The 21,493-nt window shown below is 54.2% G+C and overlaps 3 protein-coding genes across 6 annotated transcripts in view; 1 reads left to right on the top strand and 2 right to left on the bottom strand.

The window, feature by feature from the left end:
* Positions 1–830: 830 nt before the first annotated feature.
* Positions 831–5,574, bottom strand: UCK1 (uridine-cytidine kinase 1). Its single transcript, XM_041475019.1, has 7 exons — positions 5,427–5,574; positions 5,087–5,246; positions 4,227–4,323; positions 3,965–4,107; positions 3,791–3,885; positions 2,678–2,726; positions 831–2,343 (listed from the first exon to the last, which is right to left on the bottom strand). Exons 1-7 carry the CDS (start codon positions 5,511–5,513, stop codon positions 2,156–2,158), a joined length of 819 nt encoding a protein of 272 aa, XP_041330953.1. The 5' UTR covers positions 5,514–5,574; the 3' UTR covers positions 831–2,155.
* A 27-nt stretch (positions 5,575–5,601) lies between these two features.
* PRRT1B (proline rich transmembrane protein 1B) lies at positions 5,602–8,754 on the top strand. The gene is given in 7 exon segments (XM_041475200.1): positions 5,602–5,846; positions 7,118–7,149; positions 7,152–7,184; positions 7,187–7,233; positions 7,353–7,712; positions 7,871–8,011; positions 8,098–8,754. Coding segments are annotated over 7 exon segments (1,005 nt in total). The 3' UTR covers positions 8,245–8,754.
* Positions 8,755–9,511: 757 nt separating this feature from the next.
* Positions 9,512–21,493, bottom strand: part of RAPGEF1 (Rap guanine nucleotide exchange factor 1) — a 74,267-nt gene continuing 62,285 nt past the window's right edge. For all 4 annotated transcript variants that reach the window (XM_041475012.1, XM_041475013.1, XM_041475015.1 and 1 more), the window contains 11 exons: positions 21,196–21,271; positions 18,131–18,215; positions 16,642–16,734; positions 16,070–16,255; positions 15,830–15,914; positions 15,513–15,607; positions 14,996–15,074; positions 14,751–14,852; positions 14,227–14,324; positions 13,728–13,856; positions 9,512–13,211 (listed from right to left, as the gene is read on the bottom strand). In XM_041475012.1, the coding sequence (XP_041330946.1) occupies positions 13,061–13,211; positions 13,728–13,856; positions 14,227–14,324; positions 14,751–14,852; positions 14,996–15,074; positions 15,513–15,607; positions 15,830–15,914; positions 16,070–16,255; positions 16,642–16,734; positions 18,131–18,215; positions 21,196–21,271 (1,179 nt within the window). In that variant the 3' untranslated portion in view covers positions 9,512–13,060. The remainder of the gene's footprint in view (positions 13,212–13,727; positions 13,857–14,226; positions 14,325–14,750; positions 14,853–14,995; positions 15,075–15,512; positions 15,608–15,829; positions 15,915–16,069; positions 16,256–16,641; positions 16,735–18,130; positions 18,216–21,195; positions 21,272–21,493) is intronic.

Genomic DNA, 21,493 nt, shown 5'->3' on the forward strand with positions numbered 1-21,493 from the left:
ATTACACCTCACATCCCATGGGAAAAGGAACTCTGGGCAGGGTAGGACTGATCCTGCTGACAAGGAAACCTGCTCCAGCTTGTGCACATGGGCTCAGGGTGAAAACACTGAAACCCAGCCCATGGCCTGGCCTGCACCAGCAGAGAATTCACAGAGAAGAAGGCAAAGGTGAAGCACTGGGGACTCAGTGGGGAATTTGTGATGGCTCTGTCCAGGTGTCTGGGCAGGGCTGTGGTACCTGGGCCACATTCCATTGCTGTATCTCCACGTGGCTGCAGCAGCAGGTCCTGCAGGGCAGCACAAAGCTGCCAGAGCAGCATTCCCACACCCCAGGGGCTGTGCAGTTCCTCACTGCTATAAAAAATTCTATTCAAGGCTCCCCCATCCCCCGAGGAAGGTATGATCCAACACCACAGTCATTCAAAGTAGGTTTTAGTGACTATTTTGCTCCTACTGGAATCAGCCCTGAGAGCTAATGCTTCAGTGCAGTAGCTCATGCTCTAACTCTGTCACCCTGAGCTAGACAGCACCCAGCAGCAGTCAGGAAATGCTCTGCCTTCTCCTGGGCACTGCAGAAGTACCACTGAACTATCACTGAGACACCAAACCTTCACCCCTTTCCAAGGCTGAAAAGACGATAGGGATGGAAGTGCAGACTCCATTTCTTAAGTTTGGGGTTATTTTCTCTAAATTTTCAGCCACAACAGAACCAAAGGTAACAATTCTGAGTTAAGGAGAGAAAGAACTGTTGAGTATAAGAGCCCCTCCAGCAGTGTGCCTTTCTGCTGGCACAGTGAATGTACCAGAATTACCTTTTATAAAAATGGTCATTTCTGATCACTGTTCATTTATTTATTAGCCAAAGTAACACACCCACAACCAACACAGCCAAGCCCTGCTTTTAGAAAATTAGCAAATATGAAAAAGTTCCTCTTAGTAACATTTCCCTCCCACCCTCATTCTCAAAATTACACCTAAAGTCCAGACTCAAGAACAGTATCACAAGGACATTTTCAAAGGTCCAACCAGCACTTCATTGCAGTTTTTTCCAAACAGACACTTCATGCTGCTGCAGTATCACTTATCTGGGGTAAACTACAGAAACTGGGATATCACTGTTTGTACTTCTTGTCTGCTCTTTTTAGAAAGCCAGACATTCTTGAGTTGAAGCTGCTGGAGTGCAAGGCAAGTGCTCTGACCCTGTCTGAGGGTGTCCAGGCAGCTGCCTGTGCCAGCAGGAGGAAGGTCCTGCAATTCCCAGTTTCCCCCCTTGCTGACCTCACCAGCCATCTCTGGAAGTGGACGGATTCTGCCCAGCAGAATTTGCAACCAGCAGTACAGAAATGCACTAAAAGACACTAATACTGACAAGGTCAGGTTTCTGTTTCCATGAGCGACTCAATCCAGCTGGAGCTCACACGTTCAGTAACTGTGGTAAAGCACGCTGGGTACAAAAAATAACCAAACAGTGTAGCACGATCCAGGAGCTTGGAAAGGAATAAATTAGGAATCACTAGAACCACTAAACTTCTTGGGCCTGTCCCCTGGTGAACTGCAAGTTCCCACGTGTCCCAGTCAGTCTCTGTCTCACCCCTGTCCCAAGGGAGAGGTGCCTTTGCAGGTCAGTCCCTCTGACCCCACAGGCTAGAAGGAGGCTGGCCAGCAGCAGAGCATGGCCACAACTCAAGGTGCCAACAAGGTGGAGAAGAGTAGGAGCCTGTTAAAATTAACAGCATGTGAGCTAGTCTTGGAGAGAGAGAAAAACCCCCAAGAGGCAGATGATTTTCCTGCTACAGACAGCCATCATCAGGGAAATGGGGTATCTTGCCAGTCACCTGATAGTGCTTAATTTTCAGGGGAATCTTCAGCATTAGATCTCATTCTGAAAATTAAAAAAAGGCAAGTAACACTGCCTTTAACCAGTTCACCAAGTAACAACTCCAGACATCTCAGAGAGAACAGGGAGGGGTTTGGAGGGAAGCGGGATGGAATGCCAACCCCTTCCTCTCCCCTCTGTGAGAAGATCCCCACCAGGATCCCCTCCGCTGCCAGCACGACTTAAGGGGCACTTCACCAACCATTCCGTGGCAGTCCTTTCCCAAAGTTGTCTTCAGTGTTGGTGTGGACCAGAGGCAAACCCTGGGGCCGTGCCGGGCTAGTGCGGGCGGCTGCTGGACTCGAGGTGGGAGCGCTTGCCGGCCGCCAGGACAGCGGCGCTCTCCGCCTGCTCCGGGAACGGCCGCTTGTAGGTGCGGCCGTGCCCGTTCAGAGCCCCCCGCTGCCACTTGCAGATGTCCCCGTTCAGGATGTCCTGAATGTGCTGCACGATGAGGTTTATGGCAACTGCAGAGAGGAACGGGGAATAGAGCACATGAAGGATCTCCTGGTTGAGTTATCTAGAAAATGTGGAGCATCCAGCTCTGCTCCTCAAGTTTTAACAAGCCCCTCAATGAAACTCTGCCTGCTGTCTGCACTGAGGTCAGACCTCAACAGGTCACTTGTCCAGCCCTCCACAGGCTGAGCAGCTGGTCCTTCTGGCCAGGCTCAGCAGCTCCCTCCCCTCCAGCAAAAACCCCCTCCTCAGGAGCAGGCACTCCAGGCAGCAGGCTGCCTCCTGCTCTATTCCCAACCCCAAAGGTGTCTTCCCAGGGAAATCAGGAACCCAACTCCCTTTTACCCATGTTGTCAACGCCTCTGGGGATGATCACATCCGCATACTTCTTTGTCTGCAAAACAGAAACAGTGGTAGAGGAGGCTGTTAATGGGAAAAGTCAGCTTCATTCCAGGAAGAAACAAGCAAAGGCCAGAAAACTGGGCAAAGATGGAAGGTCCTGGGTGCTCCAGGGCTGTAAGTTAAAGCTCTCTCTCTCATTCCAATTCAATTCCAGTATCACACTGGTAAATGTGCACTGGATTTAAGCTCAGGGATTCTTCTTACTGTCCCTTTGCAGAGAATCACCAGGTAAAAACAGCAGCTCAGGTGTGGAGTCCTTTGCTTTTACCCATTTGAGCTGCCTTCAAACATTGCCCTCGTCAGGCAAGGTCTGTTTTGCCAAGAGCTGGTTTTAATCAGCATTTCGCAAGCCATTGCTAAATCTCTGCTGAGAGCCAAGGTATCCAATGTGCATGTGAAATTCCTGCCTGCCTCTGATAACATTTCATTGATCTTTACCACCACAGCACTCCTGCTTTTTCTTTCCCCCCACAGCTGAAAAAAAGCTGGCAAATTCAGCATTTCTAATGAGTAGTTTTAGAATCCCGGAATTCCTTTGATCTAGAGCAAGAGGCATCTGAGCTAGCCTTTTCCAATTTATTTAATCCACATACAGGATTTTGTTCTCAAAGGGTTTTTTACAAATTAATTTGATTATTTGAGTACCTAAATTGGCCTCACACTACATGGTGTAGCAAGCAGAGCTAGAATGGTCTGCCCAGTGTTCCCTTTGAGAAAGGCTGATGGAAACCAAGCTTTTCTTTCTTCCTACAAGGCTTAAGAATAAACTGAGAGTGGGAGTCTTTCATTCAGAGAGACCCATACTTAAATAGCCCCAGCAGCCAGCAATGAGGCATTTCCATGGTGCTTTGCCAGCAGAAGGGACCATTTCAGTTCCTTAACAACCAGCTTGAAATAGTTGAAGACATGAGGCAGAGAACGTGGGATTTGTGAAATACAAATACCAAAAGTCACCACTGCTGCCCTTACAGCAGCTAAATCCCAAACAACCCTGCTCCTCTACCCCTCCCAAAAAAAAGAAGACCCCACAAATGAAATCAGTGAGAGGCTTCGTACCGGTAAGCAGAACTCCTCAAAGGCAGGCTTGACAAACGTGGTGTACTGGGTGAGGATCTGCTCCAGGTCCCTCCCACGCTTCATATCTCGCAGAACTGGGGCGGGGAGATAAAAGCCCTGAGTGCTGTCCCATGGTGGGGACGGATAAGGAGCAGGGGCACGGCGGGGCTCTACCTCTGCGGGACAGCCGGACGTCAGAGTCCGTGTCCACAAAGAGACGCAGGTGGAACATGTCCCGAATGTCCTGGTTGTAGAAAACCAGGATGCCCTCAAAGAGGACAACGTCAGCAGGATACACCACCGTCGTCTCTGCCAGCCTGCCGGGAGAGAACACCCAGAGCCTGTTAAACGGGCCTCGTGCCACCACCAAGGGAACTGTCCCCGGGCTGGGGACACCCCCACACAACGCAGGACTTTGGACAAAGGCAGAGCCTACCTAGAATGTGTCACGAAGTCGTACGTTGGCACCTCAACCGTTTTGCCCTCAACGATGTTTTTCAGGGTTGAATGCATCAAATCGTTATCAAAGGCATCTGCGAGAGGAAAGTTCAAAGAGAAGGACTTTCAGACGCTGCTGTATCAAATGACCTGCTCAGATTTTTCCAGACCTAAAGGAAAAATCCTCTGACCAGTATTTCACCAGGAAAAAAGGAACTTGCAGCCTATTCTTTCCTACCACTAGCAACACAGCACTCTCAGCCCAAGTGACAATGGCTGTGTTTGGTTTCAGAGATAAGGAAGAGACAGTTTGCTCTTCACAAGCAACTACAACACAATGAAATGAAGAGCTCAAAGGTGAAGCTGGTAATTTTATAATTTTATCAACCTGCTTAGTAATTGCATAATTTTGTGCAGCTTTGTTCAGCTGTTAGTCAGGAGCCAACTGGAAAACCCCAGGCATCTTTCATGGTTTCCATTACCCACCCAAGAGGCACCAGACTTCAGCCAAGGGCAGCTCCCTGTCCCGCCTACAATCCACAGCACTCCCCCGGGCAAGGGGAGCAGCTGTTTGTGTGGACAAGAAGTAACAGGAAAGGATTTGGGGAATGATGTGGTTCATTAAGGAACCTCTCAAGAGCAGGGAGTGCAGCAGGGAGCAGGCTGGGATGCTCTGCACCCCTCCACAGCTCATCAGTAACAACGGGCACAAGGGAAAGACAAATGGATGTTCTGGTGGGGGAAAGCACATTACTGTCCTCCAACACTTCCCATTTCCTACAGGTGCTTCCCCTGAGCCCCAGCTGCTCTCCAAGCACGGACCGAGCCCCGCAGGGGCCGGGCCGGTGTGCGGCTCACCCGGGTGGTCGAAGTTGTACTGTCCCTTCAGCGCCTTGGCCTGCTGCTCGGCCGTCAGCACCTTGTAGAAGCTGTCCTGGCTGAGGATCAGCACCTTGCGCTGCCGCTGCTCCACCTCGTTCTGCCCCAGCAGCTCCATGATCTTCTCGCACACTGTGGACTGAGCGGGACGGGGGCTCAGGCGGGCCGGGGGAACCCCGACCCTCCCCGCGGCGCCCGGCGCGGCCCGGCCCCCAGCCCGCCCTCCGCCCGGGGCCGGACCGGCGATGCCCCTGCGGGCGCCGCGCAGGTCCCGCGCCGCGCGGGCTGCCGAGGGCGGGCCCCGGCACGGCGGGCTCACCTTGCCGCTGGCGGTGCCGCCGCTGACGCCGATGAGGAAGGGCTTGGGGTGCGGCCGCTCCGCGTCCGGGCCGCCGGCGGACGCCATGGCGGGATGGACGGCGGGGGGCGGGGCCGGAGACGGAGCGGGCGGGGGCGTGGCCTGTAATTGGGCGTGGTGACGAGGGGGCGTGGCCATGTGCGCTGAGCGCGTCCGGCCTCAGCCCCGGGGCCGGAGCAGCGGCACGGACAGATGGACAGCCGGACAGCCGGAGAGATGGACAGCCGGAGAGACGGACAGCCGGAGAGATGGACAGCCGGACAGATGGACAGCCAGAGAGATGGACAGCCGGACAGACGGACAGCCGGACAGACGGACAGCTGGGCGGCTCTGCCTTGTTACAGACAACGCTGTCTTACCCAGGCCCTTGTGTGAGCGTGTGTGCGTGCGCGCCTGTCCCCGGCTGTGTGTCTGACACCTGTTACCTGTGTTTTACACCTGTACCCGTGTGCATGTGTACATCTGTTCCGAGTGTGTTTGACACCTGTGCCCACGTGCACATGTACACCTGTTCCGGGTGTGTTTTACACCTGTTCCTGTGAGTGTTTTACACCTGTACCCACGTGCATGTGTACATCTGTGCCGTGTGTCTGACACCTGTTCCATGTGTGTTTTACACCTGTACCCGCATGCATGTGTACACTGTTCCGAGTGTTTTATACCTGTACACATGTGCATATGTACACCTGTTCTGGGTGTGTTTTACACCCCTACCCCTGTGTTTTACACGTGTACCCACAAGTATGTGTACACCTGTTCCAGGAGTGTTTGACACCTGTTCCTGTATGTGTTTGACACCTGTTCCCATGTGCATGTGTACACCTGTTCCGTGTTTTACACCTATTCCGTGTGTTTTACACCTGCACCCACGTGCATATGTACACCTGTTCCATGTGTGTTTTACACCTGTTCCTGTGTGTGTTTGACACCTGTTCTGGGTGTGTTTTACATGTGCATGTGTACACCTGTTCCCCTGAGTTTTACGCCTGTACCCACGTGCGTTTGACACCTATACCCACATGCATGTGTACACCTGTTCCGTATGTTTTACACCTGCATCCATGTGCATATGTACACCTGTACCCGTGTGTTTTACACCTGTACCCATGTGTTTTACACCTGTTCCTATGTGTTTTACACCTGTACCCGTGTGTTTTACACCTGTACCCGTGTGTGTTGTACCCCTGTTCCCGAGTACAGGTGCATGCAGGGCGCAGTACATGGGAACTGTGAAGAAACACCTGAAGGTACAACACAGAGACACCGGGACACATCAATACACACATGAGTAAGACACGTACACACTGCGTGCACACACATCCTGTGCGTGGGTGCGACAGCGATATCCACACACACATTTTAAATATTAATAGCTATAGCTACAGTACACAGAATTTTATACACATTTTGTGTATAAATAGATCCGGAACACACACCACACTCTACATGCAAATACAATATTCTAAAAATAAAATTTTTTCTAAACCAAATCATACGTTTAAACAGGAACAAACTGAAGGTTCTTGACTGCTCTGTGCTCCATGGGCCGGACCCCCGGGCCAGCCCCGTGTGCTCCCCGGTGCTGCGGGCCGGGCTGGCCGCTGCGGGGCGGCGCCGGCCGCAGGCCCGGGCAAACAGCGGGTCAATGATTAACCGGCCCGGCTGCGCTCCCGCCGCCCGCGGGGGCCACGCGGGGCTCGGGGGCCGCGGCGGGGCCGGACCGGGCCGGGCCCCGAGCGGCGGCAGTTGGGACCCCGCGGGCACCGGCGTGAGTGGGGCAGGGATGGGGCGCTGGGGGGGAGCACGAGGGCGGCCCCATCGCACCCCGACCCTGGGGTGACCGCTCGGGTGGGTGTCCCGTCCACCAGAAGCTCCCTGTCCCCGCAGGCCTCTCCGCGGATGGACGGTGAGCCGCCAGCCGGGCCCCAGGCCCGCGACCCCGCCGGGCGGGGAGCGGAGCCGGGCGACGGCAGCGGGGCGGCCGGGGGGCTGCCCAGCCCCGGCACCCGCAGCGACGCCCCCGCGGCCCCCGGGGACGGGCCCGTGGCCGTGTCGGTGGTCACCAACTCAGCCTTCGAGGGGGCCCCTCCACCCTACTCGCCGCCGGACCCCAAGAGCTTTCACCTCCACTACCCGCCCTACCCAGCCGGCTACTCCCAGCAAGGGCCCGTCATTTACCCGTCGGGGCCGGGACCGCGGCCCTTCCCAGCCCCGGGCTTCCCCCCCGGGCCCCTGCCCTACAGCCCGGTACGTATCCCCCACCCCGACGTGTTCCGGCCCCGCTCTGCAGCGGGGCTCACCCCCTCTCTCCCCCGCCGGGTCTGTGGGGTTCCCGCGGTGCCCTGAGCAGCGCAGCCCGGGCGGGAGCACGGCGGGCCTCGCCGCTCTAACACCCCGTGCCGCAGTACCCCGCGCAGCCGGGCGCGGGGCCCTCAGCCGCGGGCCACGGGCACCAGCGGCCCAAGGACTACACGGTGGAGTCGGTGCTGGTGACCCTCTTCTGCTGCGTGCTCACCGGGGTCATGGCCCTCGTCTACTCCCACGAGGTAAGCAAGGACTCACCTGGCGGCCTGGAAGCCCCTCCTGGTGCTGCGGGTCTCTTCTAAACCCTCCTCTTCTCCCCCTGCCCCAGACCCGGGCTGCGCTCGCCCGTGGGGACGTGGCCCAGGCGTACGTGGCATCCAGAAAGGCGCAGTCACTGGTCCTCATCAGCCTCCTCTTCGGGTTGTTCGCCTCCATCAGCTGGATCATCTACGTCCTGGTGTCCCTGTACCTGTGACAAGGACCCTGAGCCCCAGGGACGCGGCGTGTGCCAAGAACTCCTTGTGGCTCGCCACCTGAGGGGGGGTGTGGGGCACGGGCAGGTGAAGTTGACACAGCCTTGTGTGGAAATGGGTGACAACGAAGAGTTTTTGGGGCTGCAGGGCAGCGTCCGTCCTTCCCGGCGGGGCGAGGAGCTGCCCCGGAGCCTTCAGCCATCTGCTCAGCCCAGGGCAGGAGGAGCCCAGGGCAGGGAGATGCTGCATCCTGCTGGATCCAGCTCTGGGCAGGGAGCTGTGTCGGATCCATGGGCAGGATCCAGCTCTGCTGCAGGATGCTGAATCCCATTGCTGTGGGCTGTCACTTGGAGCTGCCAGTGGGACTCTGGTGTGGAGGGAGCATCTTGTAGGATTGGGGTTGGAAATGGAGCAGAAGTAACAGGTGTGTGGGAAGCCCTCACTGGTCATTAATAGTGTGAGAATATACAAACCCATGTATACAGTTCTACAGTAATCCTGCACACACACACCCCACCACACAACACCCGCCCTGTATTGCCACCTCTTGCTGCTTCCGGATTGAAATAAATTGCAGCTGTAGCCAAAGCTTCTGTTTTCTCTGCACACCAAGGGCCTACATCTCCCTTTGCCATGGCCTTTGTCCACCACGAAATTCAGGGTAAGTTCTGCAACAGCTGAAATCAGGCTTTTCCCAAGAGCAGGTGGGCACCAGCCCGTGCAGGACCCCAGGGAAGGGGAATCTCCACGTGGCCCTGGCCTGGGTGCCACTGGCCGAGCTGCCTGGGGGGACACAGGGCTGTGGGCACTCCCCTCCTGCTGAGCTGGTTCCGTGGGATGCAGCCCCACATTCCTGCCCTGGCGCAGGGGGCACGTGCTCGGTCAGTGTCTGGGCATTCTCCTCCTGAGCTGGCCCGTGACAATTATTTCCAGAGGAATTTTGAACCCTGTCCAGGACTGAAATAGCAGCACGGAGCAGCTCGGCCGCTGCAGGGGTTATTTATAGCCCTCGGCTGCGGGCACACGGCCACTGCACGGGCTGGGCACACGCCGGGGCTGGGCAGCCAAAACCCCTGACACGGGACAGCGGTGCCCAGAGAAGGTGACAGGAGATTTCCCCTCCCAAGTGTATGGCTTGTATGGAGGCAAAGCCGTCTTGGCAGAGAGAGGGAAGAAATTTACAGTGAAAAAATAAAGGGGAAAGAGGCAGGGGCAGAGGAAAACCACGGGGGGCACATGAGAAAACACGAGGCCACACCAGCGCCAGAGGCGGATTCGATTGTCACTTTAATCCACAGACTGTGCATGCACTGTAAACAGGATCAGCAGGCAGGCTCGTTATTGGTGTTTTATTTGTCTTTAATATAAAAGTTACAGGTCTGAAATGTTTGCAGAAGATGCCACCATGGGGGTTAGTGGTAAATCTATAATACAACGGAACTGCTTGTGGGGAGAGGCCTGGGGCAGGGGGCTGGTGACTGGGGACGTCGCTTCTCCCCACTCCCTGCCCCGTGTGGAGAGGGGACTCAGACTCTTCCCTCTCCCCAAAAAGAGGTGATGGCCTTGAGGATGCTGCCTGCAAGATGGGAACACACTCATGGCCAGTCCTGCACATATTCTGGGTTTCTGCTCCCCAGGGACTGCTCCTGGAGGGGATGGTGTCTGTTCAGCAAACCTGAAGCTGCTCCAGGCAAGAGGGGACCCTCCTTTAGGGTCCCTCAAGCCCTGAGAGCCTGGCCTGAGGGTGGGACACGAGCCAGGAGCTGTGGCTGGGACTGCTCAGCTGGGGATGACAGCAGAGGAAGGAGTGAAGGGGGAGGAAAGCTGGGGGGCACTGAGACCTCCCATCCCCACACCATGGGCTGAGCCTCTGGCTCCGGGGGCTTGGCAGAGGGCAGAGAGCAAGACCTCCTTTGGTGCTAATTGGGCTCGTGGGCTCAAGTGCAGGGAAGAACCTGGAAACGGCTCCCACTGCTTGGGGATCACGGAATCACAGAATTTGCTGACTTGAAAGGGACCCACCAAGGTCACCGAGTCCAACTCCTGGCACTGCACAGGACAACCCAAAAATCCCACCACGTGAGAGCACTGTCCAAACACTTCTTGATCTCAGACAGGCTTGGTGCTGTGCCCCACCACCCTCTGGGGGAAGAACTTTTTCCTGATTTCCAACCTAAACCTCCCTGACACAGCTGCAGCCGTTCCCTCGGGTCCTGTCACTGCTCACAAGTGAAGAGATCTGCACCTGCCCCTCCTGAGGCTGCTGAAGAGCACAACGTCTCTCCTCAGTCTCCTCCAGGCTGAACAAACCAAGTGCCCTCAGCTGCTCCTCCTGAGGCCCCTCCAGACCCTTCCCCATCCTTGTGGCCTCCTTTGGACACCCTCCAATAGCTTAGTATTTTCTTTTATATAGTGGTGCACAAATTTAGTGTTGTCAGCAAAGTTCCTCAGTATCCCTTCCAGTCCTGTGTCCAGGCTGTCAGTAAAGATGTTGAAGAGCACAGGGCCAGGGATGGAGCCCTGTGGAACCCCAGTCACTGCCATTTTTGGGGTGTGCTGCTGCCCAAGCCAGCCACTTGCTCACCCCTCACGTAACGCGGTCACTCAGCTGGATGAAGACAAGCTGCCCCCTCCTGTCCCTCTGAACCCCCAGGGCTGTGATTCCAGAGCTCCCAGCACACACAGCCCCCCCGGCACAGCCTGGCCACTGCACCCAAGGGCTGCTCAGAGCCACCAGGGTGAAGCCCACACCACATCCTGGGTGTGTTCATTGTCCTTTTCACCACCTCGCCATGCTGGGCTTCTTTTAAAAGATCTTATTTACAAAGGAAACATGGATATTACTTCCTGGGAAGCCTTTGGGGATTGCAAAGCCTTGGCTGGACAAAACACACAGCTCCAATGTCCTCAGTGCCATGAAAATAAACCATTTTTGAAGTGTTCTAGCTCAGACACTGTGGTTCAGCATGAAAAATTCCTGCTCCTCCTGCTCTGGGGCTGCACAGAACTGTGTTGGACCCCACACTCCCCTCTCCCAGATGCCCTCATGGGCAGGGGGTCCCTCTGTGCTTGGCCACTGTGTGAGCCTTCAGGAAAATAACCAAGCTGGGTAAAACCCCGGGCTGTCCCTCCCTCCTTAGAGCCAGGTAGAGCTGGCCAAGGCTTTGCAATCTGTTTGGAGAAGGAAAGGAGTGCAGCTCTGATTCACCCAGAACAAACAGGGGCTTTAGCAGGCACAGAGCTGCCATTGAGAAATAAGGATGCTCTGTGAAACCCCATGTCTGTATTCCTTGGGAATCCTGCCCTAAACCTGCAGGATTCTGCAGAACCCTGTAAAAACCTGTGACCATGTGACAGGAGCTTGTCTGGCAAGGCTGCTGAAACCTGCAGGGCACATCCACACCCACCATCCAAACACAAACCACGGGAGCAGGACAGAGAGGGGGGATGTGAGATGGCCTGGCTGGGGCTGCTGGGTGGGACACAGAGGGGGACAGAAGGGCTGAATAAGGCACACTGAACAGATTGGGGTTAACACCGTGTGTGTGGGAAATGACACTCCTGCCTTGCCCTTCCATGCTGGGCTGTCCCTGCCCTGCTGGCACCAGCATGGTGGGACTGGGGACAGGGGGTCCTGCCAAAGCACAGCTCTCAAAGCACAGCACAGAGGGTCCCAACGGGGACCCCCAGAGAAAAACATTTGGCAACAGAGAGAGGAGAGAGGAGTGGGTGGGAGGACAGGGTGGCTCAGTTGGGCACAGGGCTCCTTCCAGGTTCCCACTTCCAACCCAGACATGGCTCCTTCACGAGGCTCCTGCCCCTGCTCTGCAGCCAGTGCCCACCTGGCTGCCCCGAGCCTCCTTTATCCAGCACTCGGAACAACATTGTCACTGGTTGTGGATTTTATACAGACTGGTTTGCACTTGTCTTTTTTTTTTTTTTTTTCCTATAAACTCATTGGTATTCAGACATGCATCAAAAATCCTCATGGGGTTCTAAACACTAGGTATGTACAGTCTGTGTCCTACAGCGTTTCCTGTGCAAAAGCTAAGTACCATCGCTAAGAGACACGGGGTCACAGGCAGGTGACCCCAGTACCTGGGCAGTCCGTGTTTCCAGGTTCAGAGGGATTTACTGTTGCTTAAATAACGAGATCTGAGAGGAGGAGGGGGTGTGATGACTGGAGATGGCGGGTCCCTGCCCACATTTTCAGTGCCTCTTCTGTATCCACGACCGGTGCCTTCCTCCCGCGAAGAAGGCGCCAGAGATCTGGGGTGAGCCGAGACCCCTGTAAACACAAGCAGCTCTCTGGAAGCAGAGCTCCTCTGGCAGGCAGCAGGAGACACTTCCATCCTCACGAACACGTTGGGAAGGTGGCATTGCAGGGGAGACTCCAACCCTTGGCTTCCACGGCCGCTGCTGCCCGACGCCGCTCCGGAGATGAGTCAGTGGGTGCTGAGCTCCTGCTGCCCCTGCTCTGGATGGAGACAAGAGCCAGGGAACACCTGAACGCAACAGGCCAGCAAACCAGCAACACGCTTGCGTGGGACACTCCTTCCACACAGCTCTGTCCCCGGGGTTAAAGCTGGTTCATGGCACAGAGGGACGGGAGGAGGAGGAGGGCGAGTGCAGCGAGCACCGGCCGATCTCTGCCCTCGGCTGCGCCGGCGCCTTGCGCCCGGCATTCCCATCCCCAGGGATGGCTGCCAGCTGGGAGGGAGGGTGTGTCATCCAGTGACAGGTACAAACATCGAACTCCAGTCTCATAGCTGCCCTCGGCGCCTCTGCGGAGCAATTCTCCTCGCACAACCCCTCCTCCTAGGTTTTCTCTTCCCGATCTGTTTTCCGCCTCGTGATGTTCCGAGGTTTGATTTTCAGGGACAGTTCCCACAGGGCCTCCTCAGCCAGGTGGTCGCTGAAGTCGTTGAAGAATGACACAATGTCGTCGTTCCTTTTGATGTCGTAATGTCTGGAAAACCACAGAGGAGCTGCAGTTACACAAGGGCTCTACCTGGGGTCCTCTCCTGGCTTTGGGCCACCCCTGTCCTGCTCTCAGGACACCCAGCACTGTGTGTGGGCTGTGCCCTGTACTCATGGCAGTGCTGTCACACCACAAAGGGGAAAATCTGCTGCTGAATTGAGGGGAAAAAGGCACTTTTCACACAGATATCAGCAGTTAGATCTGCTGCCTCTGCTGCAAGACAGCACTGAAAAAAACTCTGAATATCCCAGAGAACACAGGAACCAGCAATGGCAAAACCTGAAGGCAAAACTTATCTGGATCTCAAAACTAATATCAGAAAAATGTCCTTACAATGTTTATCTAACCCAGAGAGGGAAGGAGACTGATTAGAGTCCTGCTGCTCCCAGCTCTCCTTCCAGCTCCCTTCCCCTTTAGACCCCTTTCTGCTTGCACAGGGGCTTCCACGTCCAAGCCCCTGCCCCAGTCCCCAGAGCCACCTCTGAGCCCCACTGCTGCACTTACACTTGCTGGAAGCACCTCATGCTGTCCAGGATGTTAAACTGCTGCCAGCGCTTGGAAAAGTTCACTTTGCTGTCAATGTAATCAGGGTTTCCCAGATGGACAAAGGTCAGGTCCTGCAGAATCAGGCCTCTGAAAGAGGGAAAGGGGCAGCAGGCCAAGGGAGTAGACAAACAGACACAGAGGTTAGTCACAAAGGGCAGGGTGGCCAGCCAAAAGGGAGCCCAACAACATCCAACAGCCTCTCACTGCCACCAGAATGGCAACCTTATCCAGAGGGAAACATTCCCCAGCAGCAGAGCCAAAGGTGTTTAGATGCAAACACCCCCAGCTGGCCACCCTGCCCCAGCCAAACTGCTCCAGGGCTGATGTGGCACAGTGCTGCCTTACCCCAGGTGTCAGGCAAAAGGCAAGGGCTGAGCCCAGCAGCAGCTGCTGAGAGGGCCTTGAAGGAGCCATTTTAATGTGCAGAAGCAGTGTCAGGGCAAGGACTGGCACTCACAGGTAGGGGATGCAGGGGGGCTCCACGTCGGCCAGGGCCGCTCGGTAGGCGCGGAAGGACGAGGAGCTGTCGATCAGGGTGCAGTACTCAGCCAGGCCCTGCAGGACACAAATCCCCTGCTGACACCCCTGCTGCAAGCCCCTTTTCCTTGCAAACTCCCCCCAGAGAGCCACACAGTGCAGGGAGTTAATGCCATCCTGCGAACACCTCCAGCTGATTTACACAGCCTGACCATGGGGTGTTCACGTGGAACGGCTTTGCCTTCAGCCTCCCCAAGGCTTGGGCTGCAGGAGGAGGAGGAGGAGGAGGCTGTTCTCCCCTGTGACTGTGCTGGCACTCCTGTAGCTGTCAGAATGCCCAGCCACACTGAAAGCTTCCAGCACTGTGGCATTTTACCCACTGGAGAGGAGTTATGCACCATGCCTCCACCCTGGGACACTGCTGGGATGTAAAACCACTCAGCTGTTTCATACATAACCACACTTAGCCTTCCCCCAGAGATCACAGCCCCCACTGCTCCTCACCTCTGAGGTTTGCTTCTGCCACTCCAGCCTTCGGATGGGTGCAGAATCCAGTGCAGAAAGAATGGCCAGATAGGAATTAAAATTATTCAGCTTTCGTAAGTGCTGTGAAGAGGGAGAATGTTCCAGTTACTCGAGAGCTCTGAAAAGCCTTCCAGCATCAAACAGCTCTACCAAGCAGAGGGCTCCACTCCCCTGCTCCTTTAAGCAGCAGGGTGTGTGATTCCCAGGAAAAAACAAGCCAGTACCTTCATAATCTTTATAAATTTAAGGAGCAGCCTCTCTCGGTCCTGGGCTTTCTCTTGTAGCATAATTATTGAACGGACCCTGGAAGACCAGACAGAATAAATGATAAACCTACTTAAGCAGAGATCAGATTTCCTCTTGTTTCATTAAGAAAACTGATCACTAATAGGGATGGGCCAATGCAAAAAAGTTCACAATACTTCCAACTTAAATGGAGCACTCTAATCCACAGCAAAGACAGGATACTTTCACAGAGTGAATTTATTTGCAAGGGGAATATTTGTTTCAAGAGCTCAGTGATACTGATAATTAATTGCTCTGGATTACAAGACCCTCCTTATTTTATTTCTGCTGTGCTCTGGGGTCTTAGATGAGTGCTCTGGAGCTACTTCCTGGCCAAAAATACACATTACCCCATTTGTAATGAAGGAACCCAAGTCTATGAGGAATATTTGGAATATTTGCAAGGCATTGGAGGTTAGGCACAGTTCAGTGCCATGGCTGTTCTGAGCTCCTTACCAGTAGGACATGTTATTAAAGTGCTCTGTGAACTGTGTCAGGTTGGGACTCTTCTCTTCATTTTGTTCCTTTGCCCAAAGCAGAACTTCTGGGATCTGCCAAGGAAGGAGAGGAGGGGGGTGGGAAAATACCACACATTAAAATAGGATTTCTACCCGCAGATTCCCAGCTGCAGCCTTTGTTCACAGCGACTTGCTGGCACAAGATCAGCTGTGTCCTACAATCCAGCAGGTGTCTGGGAGAGCTGGCAGGGAACACCAGACACTGCAGAAGGTCCAAACCCTCCCACTGCCCTCAGCCCATCCTCATCTCTGTACCTCGATTTTATAGAAGAGTTCAGCATCCAGCAGGGTCAGCTGCTCGGCTATTTCATGACTGTGGAAATCATGCAGTGTCCCTGGCCTGTGCAAAACAACCAGGAAGTACAAAGGCTCAGAAAACGTGACCTGTTTTCTTATCTTTCTTGCATTTTGAACTGAGGAAACTCTTGTGTTCCCAGGGAAGGAGTGTCCTGGCTCTCAGAGGACACAGATATGGTCAGGTGCACCTCCCCTCACCTGGCTGCCACCCCTCTGGCCGCGAGAGGTTTGATGGAGTTGGCGTAGCTCAGCATTTTCTTCTGATCCACTTTATCCAGGATGTTCTTGCGCAGCACTCTAGCCAGGCTCAGCTCCCCGCTGCAGACCAGCCTGAACACCAGGTCCATCAGCAGCTTGAGGATTTCCTCTGTCAATTCCACCAAGCTGAGAGGAAGGTGGGAAATGCAGGGAAAGCATCAGAGCTGAGACACTGAGCGCTGGGGTTTGTATCTGTACTGAGTCTCATTGCTCTTTCCCACCAGTAGAACTGGGTGACTGAAATTCCTCTTCTTCCCAGCTCTTTCTTTACCAGAGATTCACCTTTCACTTGTTATTTTCAAACCACTGACCCAGTTAGGACTCACAGGAAGAATCTGTTCTTCCAACAGAGCTCAGCACTACAGATGTCCCACTGGTCAGGGTTGTGGGATTTCAGCTGTCATTACAGATGGGGTTAAAAAAATACATCTTCCTTAAAACCCACACTTTCCCAGCTGCCAGATTTCTGTGACTTACTGACCCTGCATCCCAAAATGAAGAAGGCAACTCACCACAGCTCATCCACCACTCGCACCAGCACGAAGAAGGTGTTCTTACTGACTCGCTTCTTGAACGTGTCCGGGAAGTGGCAAAACTTCTCATATGTTGGTTGCAAATTAAAGAATTAACTCAGTGTAGCCAGACCAGCATCCCAACTGCCTCAAGGAATCATAAAATCATTGAATGATTTGGGGTGGAAGGGACCTTAATAGTCATCCAGTTCCACTCCCTACCATGGGCAGAGACACCTTCCACTGTCCCAGGTCGCTCAGAGCTCCATCCAGCCTTGCCTTGGACACTTCCAGGGATGGGGCAGCCACATCAGAACACCACACTGTTCTGTCCTGATGGAAACTGGTGTTTGATCTCCAGGAGATAAGGGACACTGATATGGCTCTAAGCTGGCATTAAACTGACACCAGGTGCTGGTAGCAGGGGGTGTGAGGAGGTACTGACACCTCATAGAATTGAGAGCAGGTGTACCCTGAAATTGCTCTCTCTAAGGTGGAATTTAATGAGCAGCACTTCCCTACAGTGATCTCCCCCACTGGTCTGTGACATCTGGTCTCAACAGATCTCAGATGTCACCTCCACCTTCCTGGCTGCCCAATCTGCTGCAAGGGGAACAGTGACAGGGGCAACAGCACAGGCTGAAAAACCTTCTGCCAGGTGGACAAAGGGACAGAGAACAAGGTTGTTGGTAAGGCAGCACTGGCAGGGCCTGCAGGGACACCCCAGGCAGGATTGTCACCGGGCTGAGCCGTGCTGTGTCCCTGGCTGCTGATCCCAGAGCAGCAGCTCTGCTGCAGATGGCACTGACGAGCTGCGGCAGGACACGGTGACGTCAGGCTCCCTCTGACGTGGCTGCACAGCACCAGAGCCACCAGAGCCACCAGAGCCAGACCCTGCCCCGGAGCCAAGGGCAAGGAAAGGCAGCAGGGTGCTCAGGGAGAGGCCCTTTCCCTCCCCTGCCAGGGATGCTCACCCTGCACATCAGGGCCCTGCCTCGTTACCAGTGACAAGCTCAGCTCAGGACTGGGAGGCCAAGAGCATCTTCATGGCTGAATTTATTGCAGTAAGAGAGAGAAAGCCTTGATGGTTTAATCATCTCTAATATTAAACTACACTTTCCCATGCAGGCAATGCCCGTGGCCCCTCTGGAAGGCAAAAGGTTTTCTGGTCCCCACTCCACAAACGAGATGTCCCAAATAAAAGTCCAGTTCCCCAGTGACATACAAAAAAGCTGAATTGCTCCTCTACCTTGCCAGGACCCTCAGGAGACAACTCAGGTCCAGTACCCACTGTGACTGAACCTGCCCTGCAGCAATTCCCACTGGAGAGAGTGGAGGTGAAGGGATTCCTGCCTGGGACACCATCAGGGCACATCACTGACCGTGCTGCCAGCAGGCTTTTCACCAAAAACTTGCCACCAGCTCCCTCCACATTGACCATCCAGCTCTGATTCCTGATGGGAGTGAACTCCCACTCATGAAAGGATATCTGTACTGCAGCTTCTTGATGAGCTCTTCAGGGGTAATAAATGTCCTGTATGTAGTCAGAAAGGCTTCACAGTACAGCACCAGATCTAGGCAAAAAAGCAAGAAAGCCTCAGTCAACCCTGCTTTCAGAAAAAGAAGCTTCTTATGAAGTTGATTGCAGATGTACAGAGGAGAACATGGACACATTTTGGCGTGAGTGAACTTCCAGAAATGCTGTGCTGTTGGTCCTCACCAGCAGATGGACCCTTTGGCACAAGAGCAGCAGTGACACTGCCCTGTCCCCACCAGCCTGGCCCTGGCTCCCACTTGCAGCACTCAGGCTTGTACCTCATAAAAGGGTCAGTGAAAAACACCTGCTTGTGGGACAGGAGCTATCAATAATGTGTCAAGGGAAAATATAGTTTGGACCTTGGGGATGCTTAAAAAAGATCTGATGGCAAGAGGTGATGCCTGCTCTGTCTTTGCTGCTCAGGCAGGTCACTCTGCCCTCCCAATGAGGAACACACGTGTTTCAACACATGCTGTGGTGCTGCAGATCCTCTGTCCTTGCTGAGTTCCAGGAAATCCATCCCAGGACAATGTAAATAGATTATTTGCAGCTGAAAGAAAAGCAAATTGCACTACAAAAACTGATGTTGCCCCAACAGAGATGTGCATGCAGTCAGGCTGTGCTAATTCATCTGCAGGACAAGGTGCTGTAGGGCCTGGAATTGCAAAGGATTTGGGCATTATCATGGGCACAGAGGATGGAATTTGAAGAAAGCACACACTGCAAACAGGAACGCAGATGTCAAGACTGCAGAGCGCTTGCAGTCCCAATGCCTGGTCCCTGTGGACAGGAGTCCCAAAATGGGAGCATCAGGCATTAGTGCCAGTACAGAGCAGGGCCAGGGCAGCAGGGTGTGCAGTGGATGGCACCCTGCCCCTGCCAGGAGCACTGCACCAGGGGCAGACAGAGGAAGAGCTCCTCTGTGCCTGCCCAGGCTGGGCTGTGCATGCAGAGCTTGTTCCAGCCAGAACAGGCATCACCCCATACCCACGTGCTGTAACACCCAGCCACTGCTGGGAGCTGGAAGGAGCAGGGCACAGAGAGCTCTGCCTCTCTACCTGCTCTGTTTCTCTTGGCAGAAACCTCACCTTCCTCCTGCTCTGAAATCAGGGAGTGCTGCTGCCTCTGGGTTACAGACAACAGAGGCTGGGTGGTCACATCAGGGCTGAGCCCCAGGCCTTGTCCAGCTCTAACCCTGCACTCACAGCAAGTGTGTGTGGCTGTGAGCACTAAACTGACCAGGGATTTTATTCCTGAAGACCACAGGTCTCTCTTATTCCCTATGCCATTTAGCTTTTTCAGAAAACTCAAATGGACAAGAAGCATCATGCAACAGGGCGTGGAGTTACATTTATTCTGGGCTCCCATCTGCCCAAAAGGCAACGTGAGGTAATACAGCTGGTCTGCTCTGGCACTTGAAGCTGCCAAGAAATTCATCTTTAAAGGAAAGCCTCTTAACTCTACCCCTCTGTGCCGTTTGGCTGATTGATTTACAAGCCTGGAATTCTTCTCATTGTAAGCTTAATTCATTAACCCTCTCAGTCACCCAAGCAGTGGGTTAGCATAGCACAAATTCCTCTGTGCTTCATTCAGCTCCCTGGCTTGGCAGCCTGAGCTCAGGCACTGGAACTGTTGCTGCCCCAGCTCCCTCCACCCAGCCCTCCACAGCTGCACCGCTGGGCACACAAAATCCTGCTCTAGCTTCTCCCAGCTTTGAAAGGTTCTCCACAGCTCTCACCTCACTGCTTGCAGAACCCTCAGAACCCCCTGTTCATGAACTGGAGGTCCAGCACTCACCCCTTATCAAGCAGCTGTCTTTCAGCAGGAAGAGCAGGGAAGTTTTTTGTTGTGATGCTTGTTCCAGAGAACAGAGCAGTTTCTCTATCCCACTTTCAGCATGTTTATGAGGGGTATTTCCACCATCTCATTTAGACTATTTTCTTTATTATACATTTCCAACCTTGGCACAATCAACTGCCTTGTCCTCTCTGGTGTGTTCCTAACTTTGGTCCTTTCTGCCTGGATTCTGTGCCCATGCAGACTGGGAAACACAACTGTCAGGGGAAGGATTTTCTGGGTAGCTGAATGGTGCTGGTAAGTAATTGCAAACATCTTATGCTACAGTAAAACCCCTGTCATTTAAAAATGTACATGAAAGATATTTCCCCTTTGACTATCAACCTCTAAACTGAGGGCTGAGTGATTCTGAGGGTTCGTGCTTTGCCTCCCTGGAGATAAGGAGATCAATCCTGGTTAAGGCCATCAGCACAAATGTGTTTGGCAGGTTCAAATTGCTCTCTGGAAACACTGCAAAGGCTGTCTGTGCCACAGGTCTTGGAAAGGAGCTGCTTCACGTGTGTGGTGCCTGGGTTTGGACAGATGAAGAGGGGTTTTAACAAATCTGGAGCTCAGGGTCGCTAAATGTGCCTTTTCCTCCCCCACATCTCTTCTTTTGTACTGTGGATTCCCTCTCTGAACTGGCCTGGGTGGCTGCCAGGACACAGAGTGGCACAGGAGATGGCACAGTAAATTGAAAATATGGGATGTCAGCAGAGCAGCACCTGAGCAGCCTCCCACGGGTACTGCATCAGACCCAAACCAACATCCCTTTCTTCCTACTTTGATGTAACAACCATTCCAGTAACTCCTACATCACCACTGCCCTGACATTCAAAGGACAAGGAGCACCTCTGGAAACAAGATCCATGCTGGTCACACCTGCTCTCACAGAAGGCAGTGGCCCAGCTCAGCAGGTACAGGGACACAACACAGCACTGTCACTGCCTCATCTTCTACATCCTGGCAAGGGCTGGGAGGAGTTAATCCCATCCCTGCTGCTAAATGGAACCACCAGGGGCTTATCCAGCTTACCTCCATCTCCCACAGATAAACACAACCCCCCAGGCTCTGAGGATCCCTGCAGACTCCCCCAGCCCAGCTGTCAGTGGCCGTGGGGCAGAGGACAGGCAGCCAAGGGTGCCAGGCTGTGCCCAGCTCTGCCCTGCTGCTCCACCTACCTTTCCTGTCGGTCTCTGTGGCGTGCACCAAGAGAATGTCTCCAGATCCACCACGGACATCTGGCCCATCGTCCCCCTGCAATGGCAACACAACCACGTTAGGCACGGCCCAAGCTGCCTCAGGCCTGGTTTAACACTGCTGTGATTCCAGCTCAGCAACGACTGGCAGCGCACAAAATGTTCCTGGCGCTGCTCGCAGCACAGGCTGGGACACGGATTTCAGTGCTGGGATAATCCTGGAATCTGAACAGAGCATTTGGTGTCCCAGATGAGGAGCTGGGCTGATCCTTGTTCGGGG

Source organism: Pyrgilauda ruficollis, unplaced genomic scaffold (genome assembly GCF_017590135.1).
Source record: "Pyrgilauda ruficollis isolate IOZ18807 unplaced genomic scaffold, ASM1759013v1 scaffold34, whole genome shotgun sequence".
Classification (NCBI taxonomy): Eukaryota; Metazoa; Chordata; class Aves; order Passeriformes; family Passeridae; genus Pyrgilauda; species Pyrgilauda ruficollis.

What these genes read in the sequence shown, in the direction of transcription:
- UCK1 (XM_041475019.1), bottom strand. Translation starts at nt 5,513, where the DNA reads ATGGCGTCCGCCGGCGGCCCGGACGCGGAGCGGCCGCACCCCAAGCCC. An exon ending in CGTCCGGCTGTCCCGCAGAG is followed by an intron (nt 3,886 to 3,964) that starts GTAGAGCCCCGC and finishes TCCCCGCCCCAG; the next exon opens with TTCTGCGAGATATGAAGCGT. An exon ending in CAGAGGCGTTGACAACATGG is followed by an intron (nt 2,344 to 2,677) that starts GTAAAAGGGAGT and finishes TCCTCTCTGCAG; the next exon opens with TTGCCATAAACCTCATCGTG.